The sequence below is a fragment of the Carassius carassius genome, chromosome 23 (genome assembly GCF_963082965.1).
Source record: "Carassius carassius chromosome 23, fCarCar2.1, whole genome shotgun sequence".
NCBI lineage: Eukaryota > Metazoa > Chordata > Actinopteri > Cypriniformes > Cyprinidae > Carassius > Carassius carassius.
Genome location: NC_081777.1, coordinates 30522577 through 30539473, shown reverse-complemented (window position 1 = coordinate 30539473; position 16897 = coordinate 30522577). Strand labels below are relative to the sequence as shown.

Here is a 16897-nt window from a genome sequence, read left to right as displayed (position 1 = left end):
ATTGTTGTTTGGACCACATAAAATACCATTTTTTAAAATTAATTTATTAAAATGTATTTTAATGTAAAAATGTATTCTAATTATTAAAATTAATGATTTAATTCATTAAATCACGCATTAATTTCATTGAAAGTAACAGTAAAGACATTTATAATGTTACAAAAGATTTCCATTTCAAATAAATGCTGTTTTTGTTTTTAATCAAAGAATTCTTCAAAATAAACAAGTGTTCCAGTTTCCTCAAAATAATGTTTTCAATGTTAATAATGATCAGAAATGTTTCTTGACCAGTAAATCAGCATATTAAAATCATTCCTGAAGATCGTGTGACACTGAAGACTGGAGGAATGATGCTGAAAATACAGCTGCACATCACAGGAATAAATGACATTTTAACAGATATTACAATAGCAAACAGCTATTTTAAATTATAATAAAATTTCACTGTTTTTACTGCCATTTTTGATCAACTACATGCAGCCTTGATGAGCCAAAGAAACTTCTTTGAGAAATCTAAAAAAAACTATCATGATTTCATTTAAAAAATAAAATAAAAAAAATTCAATAAATGTAAGAATAACTGCATTGAGTTGAGCTGCATTGCACATATACAGGATTTTTTTTTTTAGAATGCTAAGTTGAAGAATGCAATCAATGAACATATACTTACAGTTAAACAAATAAAACAGATTAATATATCGCAATTTATCCTGACACTCAAGCAAATAAATCCTCAGGGCTCTCGTTAACAGACTAATGGTTCTCTTTTGTCCATCTAAGTCATATTTAATCAATTTATTCATTAGCATGTGGATGTGAGCGCGAGCGGGGAGGGGGCCGTCCGCTGCACAAAGAGCCGCTTGATTTGTTCTGGACAGGTGGCTGAGCCGACCAGTGACTGCTTCAGCTCTCCCCGAGAGCCCGCCCACAATGGCACTAAAGACGATTATGCAAATGCAAGACCTTTCCCGGAGACTTTCCCAGGAAGGGGAGCTGAGAGCGAGGGGGATTGGAGGAGCAAATGTGAAGGGGGCAGAGCTGCAGTGCGGACGTCAGGCTGATTGTGTCTCAGCTGGAGAGAAGGATGGAAAAGGCTCTGCATTCCAGCGCTGCTCATGAAGATGCATTTCTGAACGGCTGCGGCTGGTTTATTGTGATCTCTACACGGTTAGCAGAACGTGGAGATAAAGCCACAACTGAAAGGCCTGATGAGTGTCGCTGACATGCACAACTGCAATAATGAAAGATCATTGGCATGATAATTAAAGCTGACAGATGAGTGTCACAATCCTGCTGAGAATAACTAGATTAAAGTGAAAGGACGGAGATATTAAAACCTTTAATTACAGCCCAATCTGTCCGCTGGGAAAAGTGGGATGGTGGGAAGAGAGAGAAAGTGTGTGCAGCTCTCTTTGTAGTTTTGGTTTCATTTTTGCTCATTTTTGTTTAGTTTAACTTAAAGTACTAAAATAACCAAAACTAAGACTGACAGAATTAATAACAGCTAAATAGACATATTTTTAAAAAGGTAATAAAAATGACAAAAACACAACATCGTTTTAATAATTAAAAATGCAAAAATAAAAACCTATTCAAAATAGGAATAAAACTATAATTGTATATCTATGAGTTTTTAATCTTTTTTTAGTTTAACTTTAAGTACTTCACTATAACTGACATCATAAAAACTACATAAACATAAAACAAAACAAAAAAACTAATAGCAAAATTTGTGTGTGTGTGTGTGTGTGTGTGTATGTATATATATATATATATATATATATATATATATATATTACACTTTAACAACTATAAATAAACTATAATAGTAAGGTAAGGAAAGGATGCAAGATTTGGGGCAAAAGTGTAAATGCAATTTGTCTTTTAAAAACTTTAATTGTGTTTTTTTTTTGTAAATGTAACTTTTGCAGGTTTGCTGCGCCTCCTTGTTAAATTATAGGTTTGCTCCTGATTTAAAAGCTGCTTCAAAATGTATAGGAAGCATAATTAAAAAAAAAAAAAGTGAAGTGACATTCAGCCAAGTATGGTGACCCATACTCAGAATTTGTGCTCTGCATTTAACCCATCCGAAATGCACACACACAGAGCAGTGAACACACACACAGAGCAGTGAACACACACACACACACTGTGAGCACACACCCAGAGCAGTGGGCAGCCATTTATGCTGCGGCACCCAGGGAGCAGTTGGGGGTTCGATGCCTTGCTCAAGGGCACCTAAGTCGTGGTATTGAAGGTGGAGAGAGAACTGTACATGCACTCCCCCCACCCACAAATTCCTGCCGGCCCGGGACTCGAACTCACAACCTTTCGATTGGGAGTCCGACTCTCTAACCATTAGGCCACGACTTCCCCCCAAGTGATTGTGTATATGATTACATATTTTGGCCAAATTCTTAGAAAATACTGCATGATGTATATTTTGCACATAAGGTAATCCTGGAATGCGCTGCCATTTTTTGAGACTGCTTTACATCGCAAGTGTACCACATCAGAAAAAACACGTATATGGAGCTGGTTATGTGATGCAACATCAACATCCATTACTTTACTTTACATGCACTATGGTAAAAGCATTTTGAGGTCATAACATAGTATTATGGAGAACAAACTGCATGCAAATAAGTGTTTATTAATTGATAATATGCCCCCAAAATCTTAATTTGTGTGAAAGGAATAGAAGTTGTTGATGTTTTATTGCCACCAATGTTCATTTTAGCTGGAAACTTTCCACTGAGATCTCACAGTGACAGGTCAACACACAGGTCCATGTGCCAAATCTCTCTTCTCTCTCACACTCTCAGACAAACCAACTGTGAGAGATCTGATGCATGCAGACACAAATATAATCCTTTATTTACCCTTGAGATTTGCACATACACAAGCTTCTTTCGCTCAATAAGCTTTTTCAACCCTCAGTGATTTGTGGTTGGTGCCTGAGCAAACCTACAGTGGATCTTGCAATGCGACAGTCAATGCACTGTGTGGGTTGCGATTATTAGCATGTTTCTAGGTGGTTGCTGGGGTGGTTACAAATGGTGTGGGATAAGTTATGCGTCAAAGTTCAGTACGTTATGACCTAACTCCCACATGTGACTGACAATTAGCTATGTCTCTGCCTACACACAGGGAGCGTGTAATCTACATATTATGAAGGCCAAAGGTTCAAAAGCCTGGTCTGTTCCTGCTGGACAAGCCAAAAATCAGCCAGATTTCACATTCCCACTGGAAGTTCTAAAAATGCAGCCATTTAATAACATTGTCAGCACAGGTCGTGCAAATGCAACCCAATCTGTGGGAAAAGAGCACTAGATGTACGAATGGGACAGAGGAATGATGCAACTGTAAGATACTAAAAAGAGCTGAAATGGGAAATGGAGAAAAATAACTATTTGGCTATAGGTTAGCATTGCCTAGTTATCATTATCCATCAGCTTTAGCCAGTGTCTAGACTACAAGATAATGCTAACCCACTTGGCTATTAGTTAACATTACATAATAGTCTGTGTAGCCTAAATGAAAAGGGCAAATAACTACATTTAAAATTAAATGTAATTAAACAATTATTCATTGTTAAATAGCTAATAAGATAATGGCTCCACAATTCTTTTTTTAAGTTCCAGATTGGTTGCTTCTTTGTAGGGATGCACAATTTGGCCCCGAATGTTTGGATTTTATATATTTATACACACACACACACACACACACACACACACACACACATAGATAATAATAATAATAATAACAACAAAAATAATGATGATGATAATAAAATAAAAAAATTATACAATTAATATATTAATAACAATAATAATAACAATAATAATAAATTACTACTACTAAAGGAAAGTATAAAATCAAATATCATTATAATTGTAAGGTTACAAAAATGAAATTAGTATTCAATGATAAAAATAATAATTGCTATTATTTGTATTATTATTATTGTTATTATTGTTTTTACTACTATTAAATACAAATCTTTAAATAAGAAATATTACAACAATATTTCATTGTGAAGTAAGAGTATTAAATACTAAGAATAATACAAAATATTATTGCAATATTTTGATGTAAATTAAAAATATACGTTTAAGATATAATAATATAATTTTGTATTTAACAAAAAAACCCTAAATGAATTATTATTATTTTTTTTACACAAAATAAGAATCACAATAAAAAATATTATTGGAATATTTCAATGTAAGGTAAAAAAAAAAAAAAAAAAGATTCTTACCCCCAAGGTATGTCCTTAAGCATTTTAATTAAGCAGCACTAATCAGTATGATATAGATTACAGGATCTTATCTGCCAGCTGTAGGTCAGTGTGGGTACGGAGCTCATGTGCATGTGTGTCAGGCATGTCTTATGTATGCTTGCGCTGTGTAAAGTGAGCTCATGAGATGTGTCAGGCAGAATAAAGTCTCTCAAAGCCCCTGCTCTCACTCCTCTCCCAATCTCTCAGCCTTCATCCTGTCATTCCTGCCTTTTCTCCGTATCAGGAGCCAGCAGCACACGGACAACTCATTAGAGAAGAAGAACAAAAAGAGAAAAGACAGAAAGACGGAGAATAGTGAAGAGAGAGAGTGAGTTTCTCCATGTGTTACTGTGCTATCCAGACACGCTCCAGTAGAAAGAGATCTAGCAATATTCATTTATCCTTCCTGTCCACCAAGAGGGTCACACGAGGTCAACGCAAAGCCCCCATCTGAAGTATACTGCACTTGAAGAATAAATTTAGCATTTAAAAGATTTTTTTTTTTTTTGGTTCCTGGTTTAGTAAAACAGTAAGGCTACTACACAATTATTTCACAAAAGATTATAATAAATAATAAACCAAGCAATAATTACATGATAATTTATATAATATTATGAATAAATATACTAAATGATGTCTATTTAAACTAATTAGAATTTGTTGCTATCAGTAGGTAAAATTTGATTAAATAATACATTTTTAAACATTTTATACAAATATATTTAAAAAGTGATTTTTATTATAAAAAAAACTATTATTAAAATATCAAAATAAAATAATATTACACAGTGCACTATATATATTTCTATCTTTTTATTTTTTGCTGTAGTGTGTCAGTAGGAAATCAGTTTAGATTTCCAAATGCTCATTTTGCCATAAGATTTTTGTTTGCACGAGGAGACAGACAGCAGCCAGTGCTCCACACAGAAATCTGATCTCATCATCATCAGTCTGTCTGAAAACAACATGAAGAAACAGAACAAACTGAGAAAGACTTCATCCAGAAGAACTGTGGCAGCGTCTAAGACACTTGAAGTAACCTACTTGCAAAGCTCCCTGAAAAACTATGCACAAGAGCCTCGAGGGCAAAAGCTGCTTCAAATGCAAAGGATGCTCACACCCAATGTTGATTTAATTAAGTTTTAACAGTACAGTAACTTTGCAGGGAGGTTTCTTGAAATGTCTTGAAGCACTCTCTCTCTCCCTCCATCCCAGCGGTGATGTTGGATGTCTCATCACAGCGGTGATTGCGGTCGAGTCAATCACAGCGCTGGCTCAGCTCACAGGATAGACTGACTCCAGCTCCAAAGCCACGCCCCCTTCCTTGCCCCCTCTTCTTTAAAAAACAAGTGTTCCTCTGTTCGTCAGGCCTGGGCAATAAAACAATGTTTATTTGTGTGGACAGCTGCACAGCGCACAGAGTTCATGTGCGAGCCGTGAGTAGGCCAGCATGCCAAGTGCGATAAAGGATAAAAGACTGTGAGAAACGCCTCATGGACCTGAATGGATGGCTCTCAAGCTCACTTTCAGTCATTTTATTAATCAAACTAAAACTGGTCCATTCAAAGAAAAAAGGAATTAGTCTATCCAACCAAACTTGCTAAAGGGAACTTTCAGATTGTGGCTTGTTTTGGTAGAAAATGAGTGACAGCATCACCATGGCAACATCAGAACCTTTTAAGTGAGCTCTAAGCCCCGCCCCTTCACCTTTCCTCTGCTCATCAACAACAACAGAGTGCATTGGAGCCCGTCCACTTTTTTAGCAGCACTGGTTTCATAACTATTTTCTCCTTTCATTTCCCCATAGGGATTTGAAATCACAGCATTACAAATGTTCATTTAGAGCAAGAAAGTATTTGAAAATCAGACAAAAAGACAAAAGGTACAAGACTGTTTACTTAACAGTTTAAATGAGGAACAAAGGAACTGCAATAGACTGAAACATTGTGAGACAATCACATTTGAATAAAACAAAACAATTTGGACAAATTTGACACCACAGAAAGACTGAATACATATTTCACGGTACTTCATAGGAGTGGGCATTCCCTGCAAGCTCTTTAGGTATGATTTTCTTGCTGCAACTGTCTGATTGCTGGGAGTTTCTGTGGGTAATGAACTTTGTTGTTTTGGGGTTTTTTTTACCATGAACTTGCACTGCATTTTACTGCATTTGCATACTAGTACTACAAATAATTACAAAAACATTACTACTGAAAATGTAACAAGCCTCCGTTAACAATATTTGCTCAAAAGCCATGCACATATATATATATATATATAAAAAACTAGGGTACACTAGTCATGCTATTTTAATATACTATGATTTGGGATACACTAATCCCAATTTTGCATATACAACTTTGAAAGTAGGCAAATTGAGATCAACCTAAAAAAATCCTTTTAGGATTCGTAATTATGTCCAATGGATTTTGAAAGTGTGCCATTCAGTAAACAAAAATCGATTAAACACTATTGAAGCACACAATATAAGTTAAATATTAACAATACCACAAAAGGCCACCTGTAAAATCACTAACCACACCAAATTCTGGCATCTCAGTTATGAAAGTCATTTATGATAAAGTTAAGTAACGTCAAACTTTCAGTGTCAAAGTTCAAGTCTCTATAAACTTTATCGCAAATGCATGCAAATAGCCCATTAGCTTAGAAGACAGTTTTGGAATAAAGAAAACTCTTCCAATTTAATTATAATCTAAATCAACCAAAATGTTTGCCCATGTGTCATACATCTGGTGTGTGTGTGTGTGTGTGTGCACAACTCCATTAAGACCATGTGGCATTTGCGTATTATCAGCATTATAATGTTTAAGATGACTGAAATTCACATCATCTCATTTGCCTATTTTCCTGTATTTATTTGGAATTTTACAGCCATGCAAACACATCTACTGCAGTATAAACCTTATAGCAAGATCTTTACACGTTGATACTCTATATTACAGTCTAATTAAGTGTAGTGATGGACTAAATACTCTAAAATAGAGCCAAAATCATTACTTGAGACCACTGTACAACCATACACACAAGACCGCACAGAATATGAGCTCCTAATCCAACGGTTAATAATCTGTGGCATATAATCTCAGGATCAGCATTCATCCATTCACCTCTCTTGACGTAGCATTTGGGTGACATCTGATAAATGTCATGCCTGTTTTTTATGCTGTGAATGCTGCAGAGCTAACAGTTTCATTTATATTTTCTCAGAAGTTGCAGTTAAATGTCCCCCCTGCAGTTCCTAATGTGATCCCTTAAAGGGATAGTTTACCCCAATATCAAAATTCTGTCATCATTTACTCACTGACTTCCATAGAACAGAAAATAAAATATTATGTAAGTCAATGGCTTCCATCAATTGTCCAAAAAAAAAAACATTTTATGTATTTTACCAACATGAAATATCTTCTTTTGTGTTCTCTTGTTCGGAACAACTTGAGGGTGAGTAAACGATGACAATGTTTTATTTTTTTTGGATGCACTATCCCTTTAAAACTTTCATAATCAAAATGACATCATATTTCCTGTGGAATAATTTTTTTTGTGCCTTAAAATGGCTTTAATGGAACTCTACACCCTCAACTCATTCAGTATATGTGGACTCATGAATATGCAAATTACTCCCCGCCTCCACTCAATCACAGCAGCTCAGACCTGCTCCACTTTCACCTGAATGATGAATTTGCACATGGTTGCACATGGTCTTTAATCATGTCAAAAACACCAAAATGACAATGTTGAAAACTTGATTTTCACCACATAAAACCAAACTTCACACAGCAGGATATCCAGAGGTCGACGAAGACCAGATGCATTTTCTCAAGATGCTATTTCAGTTTACCTTTCTAGAACATTGTTAACCTATAAAACAGTCTGGAATGCATTAGCTTCAAGTGCAATGCATTTCAAACAGTGCCATCTTCTTGACAAGCACAAAAGATATTACCCGTGCAATAAAAAAATTTAAAAAATCATTATCTTGGCAATAAAAAATGTCGGCATGATGTCTAATGTCAAAATGCAAGAAGTGAAATTTGAAGAAATATGAAGTGACCTTAAACCTGGTAATACAAGCTGAACTCTAATAATTTCAGGGACTGATTACCTGTGACCTTTGTCATGCCTCAGTGTGATGCACATTTGCAAATGTCTGCTAAATCATGCAATATGTGGAGTATTAGTACTATAAATGTATTTAATTACACGTCAGCATCTTAGGTTATTTTCATGTCAAAAACTGCAATATGTGGAACAAACAAAATAATTAAACATACTTGACCAACAAGACAATATGTTTTGTCATAATTAAGCATCCAACAATACACCAGAAATAATTTCTATAAAGCCTGATGCAAACTACAAGACAGAAGTTTACTTGTATTTTTTACTTCAACTATGCTAAGTTTAACTTGGCACAAGATCTTTGCATACTTTCCAACATTGAAAGACGACAGAAGTTTTAAAACACTCAGACACAAGAAGTCTGGCATGATTTCTGCTTAACTCAACCAGGTTTATGGTAAATTAGCTAAAATCAATCATCTGTTGACAGATTCTTACTTCTTTGAAAAGCAAAAAACATTGGCTCATTAATGCTGAATGATTATCAAACTAGAGGTCCCTTAATAATAAAGTCGAAAAACAGATTTCCAGTGGTCCCATTATAGCAATATAGCAGGGTGGGCGAAGGATTTTCTGTTGTTTTGATGGTTCCCAAAAGAGCAGTGAACGTTTGCACGGCTGCAGAGTGACATAAATCAATGCAACAGGACTGTAATCAACACTCTAGACTTTGGTGAAAAGACTGAACATGTACACAAACCCTCAGACATCATCATCATCATCAGGAAACACAAAAACCGTAATCTCACCTGTGCGTAATCTCTCTCCAGCGTGGCCTTTTTCTGGCTATAGGTTCTGCAATTAGAAAGAAAAACACAGTGTAAAACGTCCAGACAACACAAAAGAATAACAATTTGAGTATTTTAGCATTTCCAGTTCCACTGACCTGAAGTCAATGGGTTTTTGGTTAAATGCTTGAAATAATGTCTGTGTTTATCGCAAGCTCAAGTTATCTTCATCTTTTATTCTACATCATAAAATAGCTCAGAAAAAAACCTTTGTGATTTTAAAAGCTTTTACTTGTCACGAAAAAGCTAAACAAGTATCTAAACGAGAGTACAGAGGTTGTGAGGGACATTCAATATCACACCAAACAGGTCTTGTCGAGGGAAATGGGGTGAAGCAAACTTACATTTTTGTGAACATATATATATTTTTTTGTCTTAAAGTTTTTATTTTAAGTCTTTAAAAGATTATTAAAATAAGAAGTATTTTCTACTTCAAAAATACATGCTTAATTCAATGTTACTTGCCTTTTCAATTATGTGCAACATTGTGCAATTTCTCAGAGAATTGTTCCAAAGTAAACCCAACACTATTTTTTTTCAGTGCAGATTTATATATCATTTACAATAAGACCAAAAATATGCATAAAGAATGTAAACAGGGTCGGCTTTGGTTTCATGCTGAATTTAAATCATAATCATAATAAAGACCACAAGGGTCCACAGTCCACAGCAAGAGTTATTCATCTCCCTCACACATCAGACCATCAGTTGGCTGTGGAGATGGTGTTTTTAACATTCTTCCTGGTATGACTGGTTTGCTTTTCGAGCCAGAGGGCAGGAGGCATCCAGACAGCTGATGGTTTGAGGGCATTCATCTCCCTTCGCAGCATCACAAATGAGTACAGTCTGAGTCAAGATGTCGAAAAACCATCAAGATCCTGTTTTGTTTTGCTTGGCTTTTCCTATAATCCCATCCCTTTGCTACACCCTCTGATTTTAATTTCAAATCAGTTCAACTCATTGCATGTGTTTTTAAACTCACAGAGGTGGGTTGTATTGGGGACTGTCCTATCCTATGGGTGCCGGTTCATGTTAATGGGATGTTTTAGTGCATGTGCGTATGTGGACTCCGTGACATTGCTTTTATGCAACACAGGAATTTCCGCACCTCCCCCTCCACACAGAAATACTTCCAAATATGCAGGAAACCAAACTACAGGACCCCTCTGTGGCCCGGACCTATCAAAACAGGCCGAGATGCTTACATAGCGCCACAGTTTATGGGAGAAGAGGTTTCATGTGGTATGTCACACATGCTTACTCATGGCTTTTCACTTTCCGAGGGTCTGTGGGCCAGTGAACACACCTAAAGCATTTCAGTCCAGTTCACAGCTACTGTAAAGGCTTCTTCATTTACACCATCATTTGTCGAGATCCATGCATTCTAACTTTATAGCAATAACAACAAACGTGCATATTCATTTGGTAACACTTTCCAATACAGTTACATTTGTTAACAGTAGTTAATTTAGCAAATTAGTTAATAGTATTCGTTAACATGAACTAACAATGACAAATACATCTAAACCACTTATTAATGTTATTTCCAAAATGTACTAAAGCATTATTAAAATCAAATGTTGTGTCTGTTATTATTATTTAATGGACCTGAGTTGACATGAACTAACAGTGATTTGTATGTTCATTAACTAATGTGAACGAAAATTAAAAAATATCATTTTGGATATTACCTCATTGTTAGGTAATATTAGTTAACTAACATAAACTAATAGGAACTTATTGTAAGGTGTTGCCATTATTCTTTTACCACAATGTCAGCAGCAAGGGCTAGCTTTACCACAACAACAACAATATAAAAGACATTTAAAATCAATAAAAGAAAAATATCTAAAATAAATAAAAACAAGTATTTAAAAAAAATACATCTATTAGACTTCTCTGACCTCTGAATAAAAATACGGTTTAATTATATTACAAATAGTGCAGTCCATTGAAATATGTTAAAAAATGATTGTAGTGTTGCACGATGGTGGTTCTACACCTTTCTATAATAATCATGTATAAATATTAAATGACCCAAATGGATCCTAGTAAAATAAACTTAATCAAACCTAACTAAAAAAAAAAAAAAAAAAAAAAAATCTGGTAACTCTGAACAGTAAGATTATGTTAAGGAATTAACTTTAACATTATAAAAAAAAATACTAACATAAACATCAGTTCACATTATTTTATTTGTGTTTACTAATGTTTACAAATGAGACCTTATGCTAGGACTTAATTTAATCTATTTAGGCCCAACTTAATTCCATGAACAAATGTGCTAATAAACTATGGATGCGTACAAAATCAAATACTTCCCTAATATATAGTAGGTGGGTAGCCAGGGTGCGTCTCATTCAGATCCCTAGTTCAGTATTGAGTGCACTGCCCAGGGAGTTGAGCATTATAGGGCGTCCCAGTGTCAAAATCAATCCAGTGCACTGATACTCTCACTCCCTAAAAATTCCCAGAATGCATGGGGAAAAACCACCAGAAATGTTTTCTTAAGTCCCACAAGCTGCTAGAGAAATTTATGAAGCCTCATTTTTGGTCTTTAAAAATAGATTCTGTTTGTAATTATCTTTCATCCCTAATGTGCATGAAAACGTAAGTAATTAGAGTTGTTAGAAGAAGATTAAAAAGCCTCTTTTTTATTTATATACATTTATGCATGCTCTAAAATGCTTCAATATATTTATTACACATTTGAAACATTTAAAATGGCATTAAGCATGCATCATCTGTTTTGCAAATTTTGAAAAAGGAAGGACAAGTGCATAATTTAGGCATATATATATATATATATATATATATATATATATATATATATATATATATATAGTTAAATAGTATTTTCTTGATAATCTTTATTTAGAACTAGGGAGCAGGATGACACCGTGCAAGAGTGTGTGGTCAAGAGGAAAGCTGTGAAAATGAAAATGATCTGGCTCTATGTGATGAAGAACACCTGGTGCTAATTTGTACCATCACTGGTTTCATAAGAGCATCAAGAGCTTGACCTCGAGGTCTAGTACAGCGACACACAGCCGGGCCTGATGTCTGCCAGATGCCCTCCACTGAAACAACCTTCTTCTTGAACATCAAGGACACAAGCCAAACTATCACTCGCTTTGTAATTTGTCTGTTGTATCAGCATCTGAGTGCTGTTGTCCTGCTAACTGTAAATGTTTTTATTACAGGGAAAAGAGGGATGCATAAAGCCTGTCGATATCTACACAAGTGGCATCTATAAATGGAAACATGCATCAGATCACGCACATACACTCCAAGTGACAGACAGAGACACATTCACACGAAAGCAGGTGTTACCACACATCCTCTTACTGCTGCAACAACACTGTTGCAAAATCAAGCTTCTACTCTTGTATCATAATCCTCAACACAATAATTTGCCACACATTTTAGCTGGACTAGAAAGCTACATGTACAGTACAGACCAAAAGTTTGGACACACCTTCTCATTCAAAGAGTTTTCTTTATTTTCATGACTATGAAAATTGTAGATTCACACTGAAGGATTCAAAACTATGAATTAACACATGTGGAATTATATATGGAATTATATACATAACAAAAAAGTGTGAAACAACTGAAAATATGTCATATTCTAGGTTCTTCAAAGTAGCCACCTTTTGTAATATTTATATATTACAATATAATATTTCAAATATTTATATAAATATATTTACATGAACACATACATTTTATACACACACACACACACACACACACACACACACATCTAAACATAAAAATGTAAATATTTAAATATAAATAAACACTTTTGGCAAAGAATGCACGTGGAGTGGGATGAATAATTATCTTTTTCTACACTTTGCACAGGATATTAAGGTGACAACCACAAGTGCAGAGTGGTAAGAGAAGAAGGCAAATGGTGTCAAAGGGTTAATAGACACAGGAAGTACGATCCACAAGAGGCGGCTGCATTCAGACAGTGGAGCATGTGAACTCCAGATGTTTAACTCTTTGCCACGACTGACCTACATAGGAAACACCATAGTAAGGGTCAGAGGTCACTTGGCCTGGGGTCACGTCTACTAATATGTCTCCTCTGTGAGCTACGCAGTCAAATGTGGTGTACACTACCGTTCAAGAGTTTTCAGAAATTAATACTTTTTTCATTAAGGATGCTTTCAATTGATTCAAAAATGACATAATACACATTTCTATTCAAATCAACGCTGTTCTTTTAAATTTTCTATTCATCAAAGAATCTTGTAAAATTGAATGTATCAGTTTCCACAAAAATATGGAAGTGCACAACTGTTATCAACACTCATAAGAAATGTTTCTTGAGCAGCAAATCAGCATATTAGAATGATTTCTGAAGATCATGTGACACTGAAGACTGGAGGAAGAAAATTCAGCTTTGCATCACAGAAATAAATAACATTTTAAAATGTATTACAATATAAAAGAGGTATTTTAAATTATAATACAATTTCACAACTTTTGCTGCATTTTTGATCAAATAAATGTAGCCTTGATGAACATGAGAAAATCTCTAAAACATAAAAAAAATCCTCCCACTAGTTTCCACCATGTCAAACAGTACATGATATGAATTTATCAACACTTTAACCAATAGATTATACCAGACCTTATTATTGTGTTAAATTGAGCAAGCGGTTTTTACTCATTTTTGCTAATTACCACAATAACACTGTTTTTCTAAAATATTATGTAGCATGAAATTCTGAACATTCAAGGAAACAAAGAGATTCGGGATGGCAGAGGAGACATCCAGAGGAAGAGGAAATGGGGTAAGTCAATAATTACAGCAAGCCTCAGAATGACTAATTACAGAGCAGGCCTGAGTCTGAGGAGCCGTGGACATCTAATGACGGTTCCTGCTCTGGACCCATCAGGTCTGAGAGTCTGTCTACAGCTGGGCAAAACCCAGATTGAATGGCACTAAAATTATCAAATCAATAAAGCAATGATTGGAATTAGAACTTGCATGTTATGCGCTAATTCAATCATGTAACTAGTCCCACAACCACCAACCGAACAGAAATTAACAAACACAGCAACACATTCAGAAAATGAAAATATCTAGTTAATTGTGATTCTTTTTGACTTTAAGTGGACTTAGAAACAGAAGCAGTGAGACACACTGTGTTCACTGCGAGCAGGACTCTGGTGGGCAGAATGGCACTTTATGCAGGGGTTGTTTAGTGCAGAAACACATTAGAGACAGAGCTGAGGAATCTGAATGCCTAGAGTCAGGCTGAAAACCCAGGAATCTCCTACAAAACTACAAACACACACAGATGCAGCCAATGTCATTGATCTTATAGGCAGAACTTACAAGAGAGAAGGTAAAATGCTAAGAGAATATTGTAAGAAACAAATCCATCATTTAAACAAGTCCTATATACAGTATTCCTTTCGCCACTGAAAAAAAAAAAGCCATCTTGTCTGAATCAGGGGAGAAATCTGCACAGATCAAGCACTGTTTGCAAGCCAAAATGGTCCAGAAAGGTTCTAAACAAATATGTGGGTGGATTTTGATGTGAGAGAGAACAGGGCATGGACTTTTTCACAAGGAAACATTATTATGGACTCATATTTTGGCCCAAAGTGTCTTAATGATGGATCTGTTAATCACAAACATGCAGCTTTTGGCTTCGCAAGGCATTAACTGTTGGAGTGGAGTGCTGTGGATTACTGTGATGTTTTTATCTGTTGGATCCCTGTTTGGATTCTTATTCTGACGGCACCCATTCACTGCAGAGCATCCATTGGTGAACAAGTGATGTTATGATTCATTTCTCCAAATTTGTTTCAATGAAGAAACAAACATATCTTTATCTTGGATGGACTGAGGGTGAGTACATTTTCAAGCAATTGTTCTTTTTTGGGTGAACTATTCCTTTAAGCATGACTCAAGATTTGGGAGACACTGTAACAAGGTTGCAGTTGTTTATACAAATTTATATATACAAAATGCTAAAAGACTAATTACTTCCTAAGAAGAAATAATACAACAGTCATAAACACAGTAAAAACATACAGATGGGAGAGTGACGTGTGTGTGTGTGTGTGTGTTCAGTCATAAACATATAAAAAAATTCCAGAGGTCAGTAACCCTTACATGACACAGTTTCCAAGAAAGATAACGTGAACTATTTCTGGGCTAATATAATCATTTATCATTATAACGATCTACTTACACTTTCTATTTGTTTTATCCAAACCACTTTTTAAAAAGAGAACCTCCTTCAGTGTATTTGTTTAAACCGGTTTAATCATCTAGCAGGTGTAAATGAAACATCTGTTCATTTGGTAAGAAACATGATTTCAGGGATCATTCGTGTCTGGATCGAAGAAAAAACTAAAAAACAAACCAGGACGATACACAGTAGTTTAATTCTCAAGGTTAAAGAGTCAAAACCACTACCTCCAAGCATGAGAACCAGTGATAGTGATGCTCGACTTGAACATCACTAACAAGAACAAGAGAGCAGGAGAGTTAAATACAGAGAATAAAAAACAAAGTACAACAACAGGCCAAGACAAAGGGACGGAGAGACTCAGAGATGAGATAAGAGAATCGATGGGCATTAGGAGGAGCGTTTTAGATCTCATTAAGAATGTCAGAGGCGTCTGAGCTATTGGTGAGAGGAGAGGAAGAGGTCAGAGAGGTCAAGGCCTTGTGTTTCACTTCCAGCTTTTCCAATTAGAGGCTGTTTGGGTGTGAGACCGATGTAATGATGTGTAACACAACACAGATGACCAAGTGTGTGTGTGTGTGTGAGAGAGAGATGTGACGTCCTCTGTATGTAAACCTCACAAAACCTTTGAAATAACTTTTCTGAGTAACATTACACTCCAAAAGACAAATATTTTTATTAAAGAAAATGAAGCCTATTTTGAGGAACATTAAGATTGTTTTCAAGTTTGGGGTCGACAAGATTCTTATGTTTTTGAAAGAGGTCTCTTCTGCTCACCAAGGATGCATTTATTTTATAATTGTGAAATATTATTAAAACTTAAAAACAGCTTAGGGAACAATTTATTTTAGTTATGAGCGTCGAAAACATTTTTGCTGCTTGATATTTTTGTTGGAAGACATGATCATTTTCTAGTTCTAGATTTACTGATTCAAATAAAGTCCAAAGGTACAGCATTTATTTGAAATAGAAAATATTATCAAAGACTTTACTGTCATTTCTGTCATTTTTTTTTATTGTAGCGTACACTGTAACATTACTTTCATGACAATAAAGCACACTGCCAAAAACTCAAGAAATATTACTCAAAGACTAAAATATTTATATGCAAGGGATTGTTTAATTAAAAATGACTGCATTACAGTAGAGATAATCTCAAAAAGCACCACTTGAGATTCAGATAAAGAGGTTAAAATGTCTGATGCATGGCAGTAAAGAAATTGAGGGGAAATTACTTATTTTACTACAAAAAAAGAAAACAAGAAAAAAAAAAAAGAAAATCCTTAAATTGGCTACATTTTCTTAACGCAAAACTTTATTTTGGCTGTTAACTGTATGTTTTCGTGACTTTAAGGAGCATGTTTAAAGCATATGGCTCACTTGATCTCTTTAAGAATTCATAAAGGTGTACGGTTGAATTTGCTTATGATCGCTGTGTTTGTGTGGGAGAACATGGCTCTGTG

The 16897-nt window shown here is 35.1% G+C and overlaps 1 protein-coding gene across 2 annotated transcripts in view; it reads right to left on the bottom strand.

Annotated features, from left to right (window-relative positions):
* Window positions 1-16897, bottom strand: part of LOC132101750 (F-BAR and double SH3 domains protein 2) — a 73765-nt gene that overhangs the window by 47763 nt on the left and 9105 nt on the right. For both annotated transcript variants that reach the window (XM_059506933.1, XM_059506934.1), the window contains exon 3: window positions 9175-9220. In XM_059506933.1, the coding sequence (XP_059362916.1) occupies window positions 9175-9220 (46 nt within the window). The remainder of the gene's footprint in view (window positions 1-9174; window positions 9221-16897) is intronic.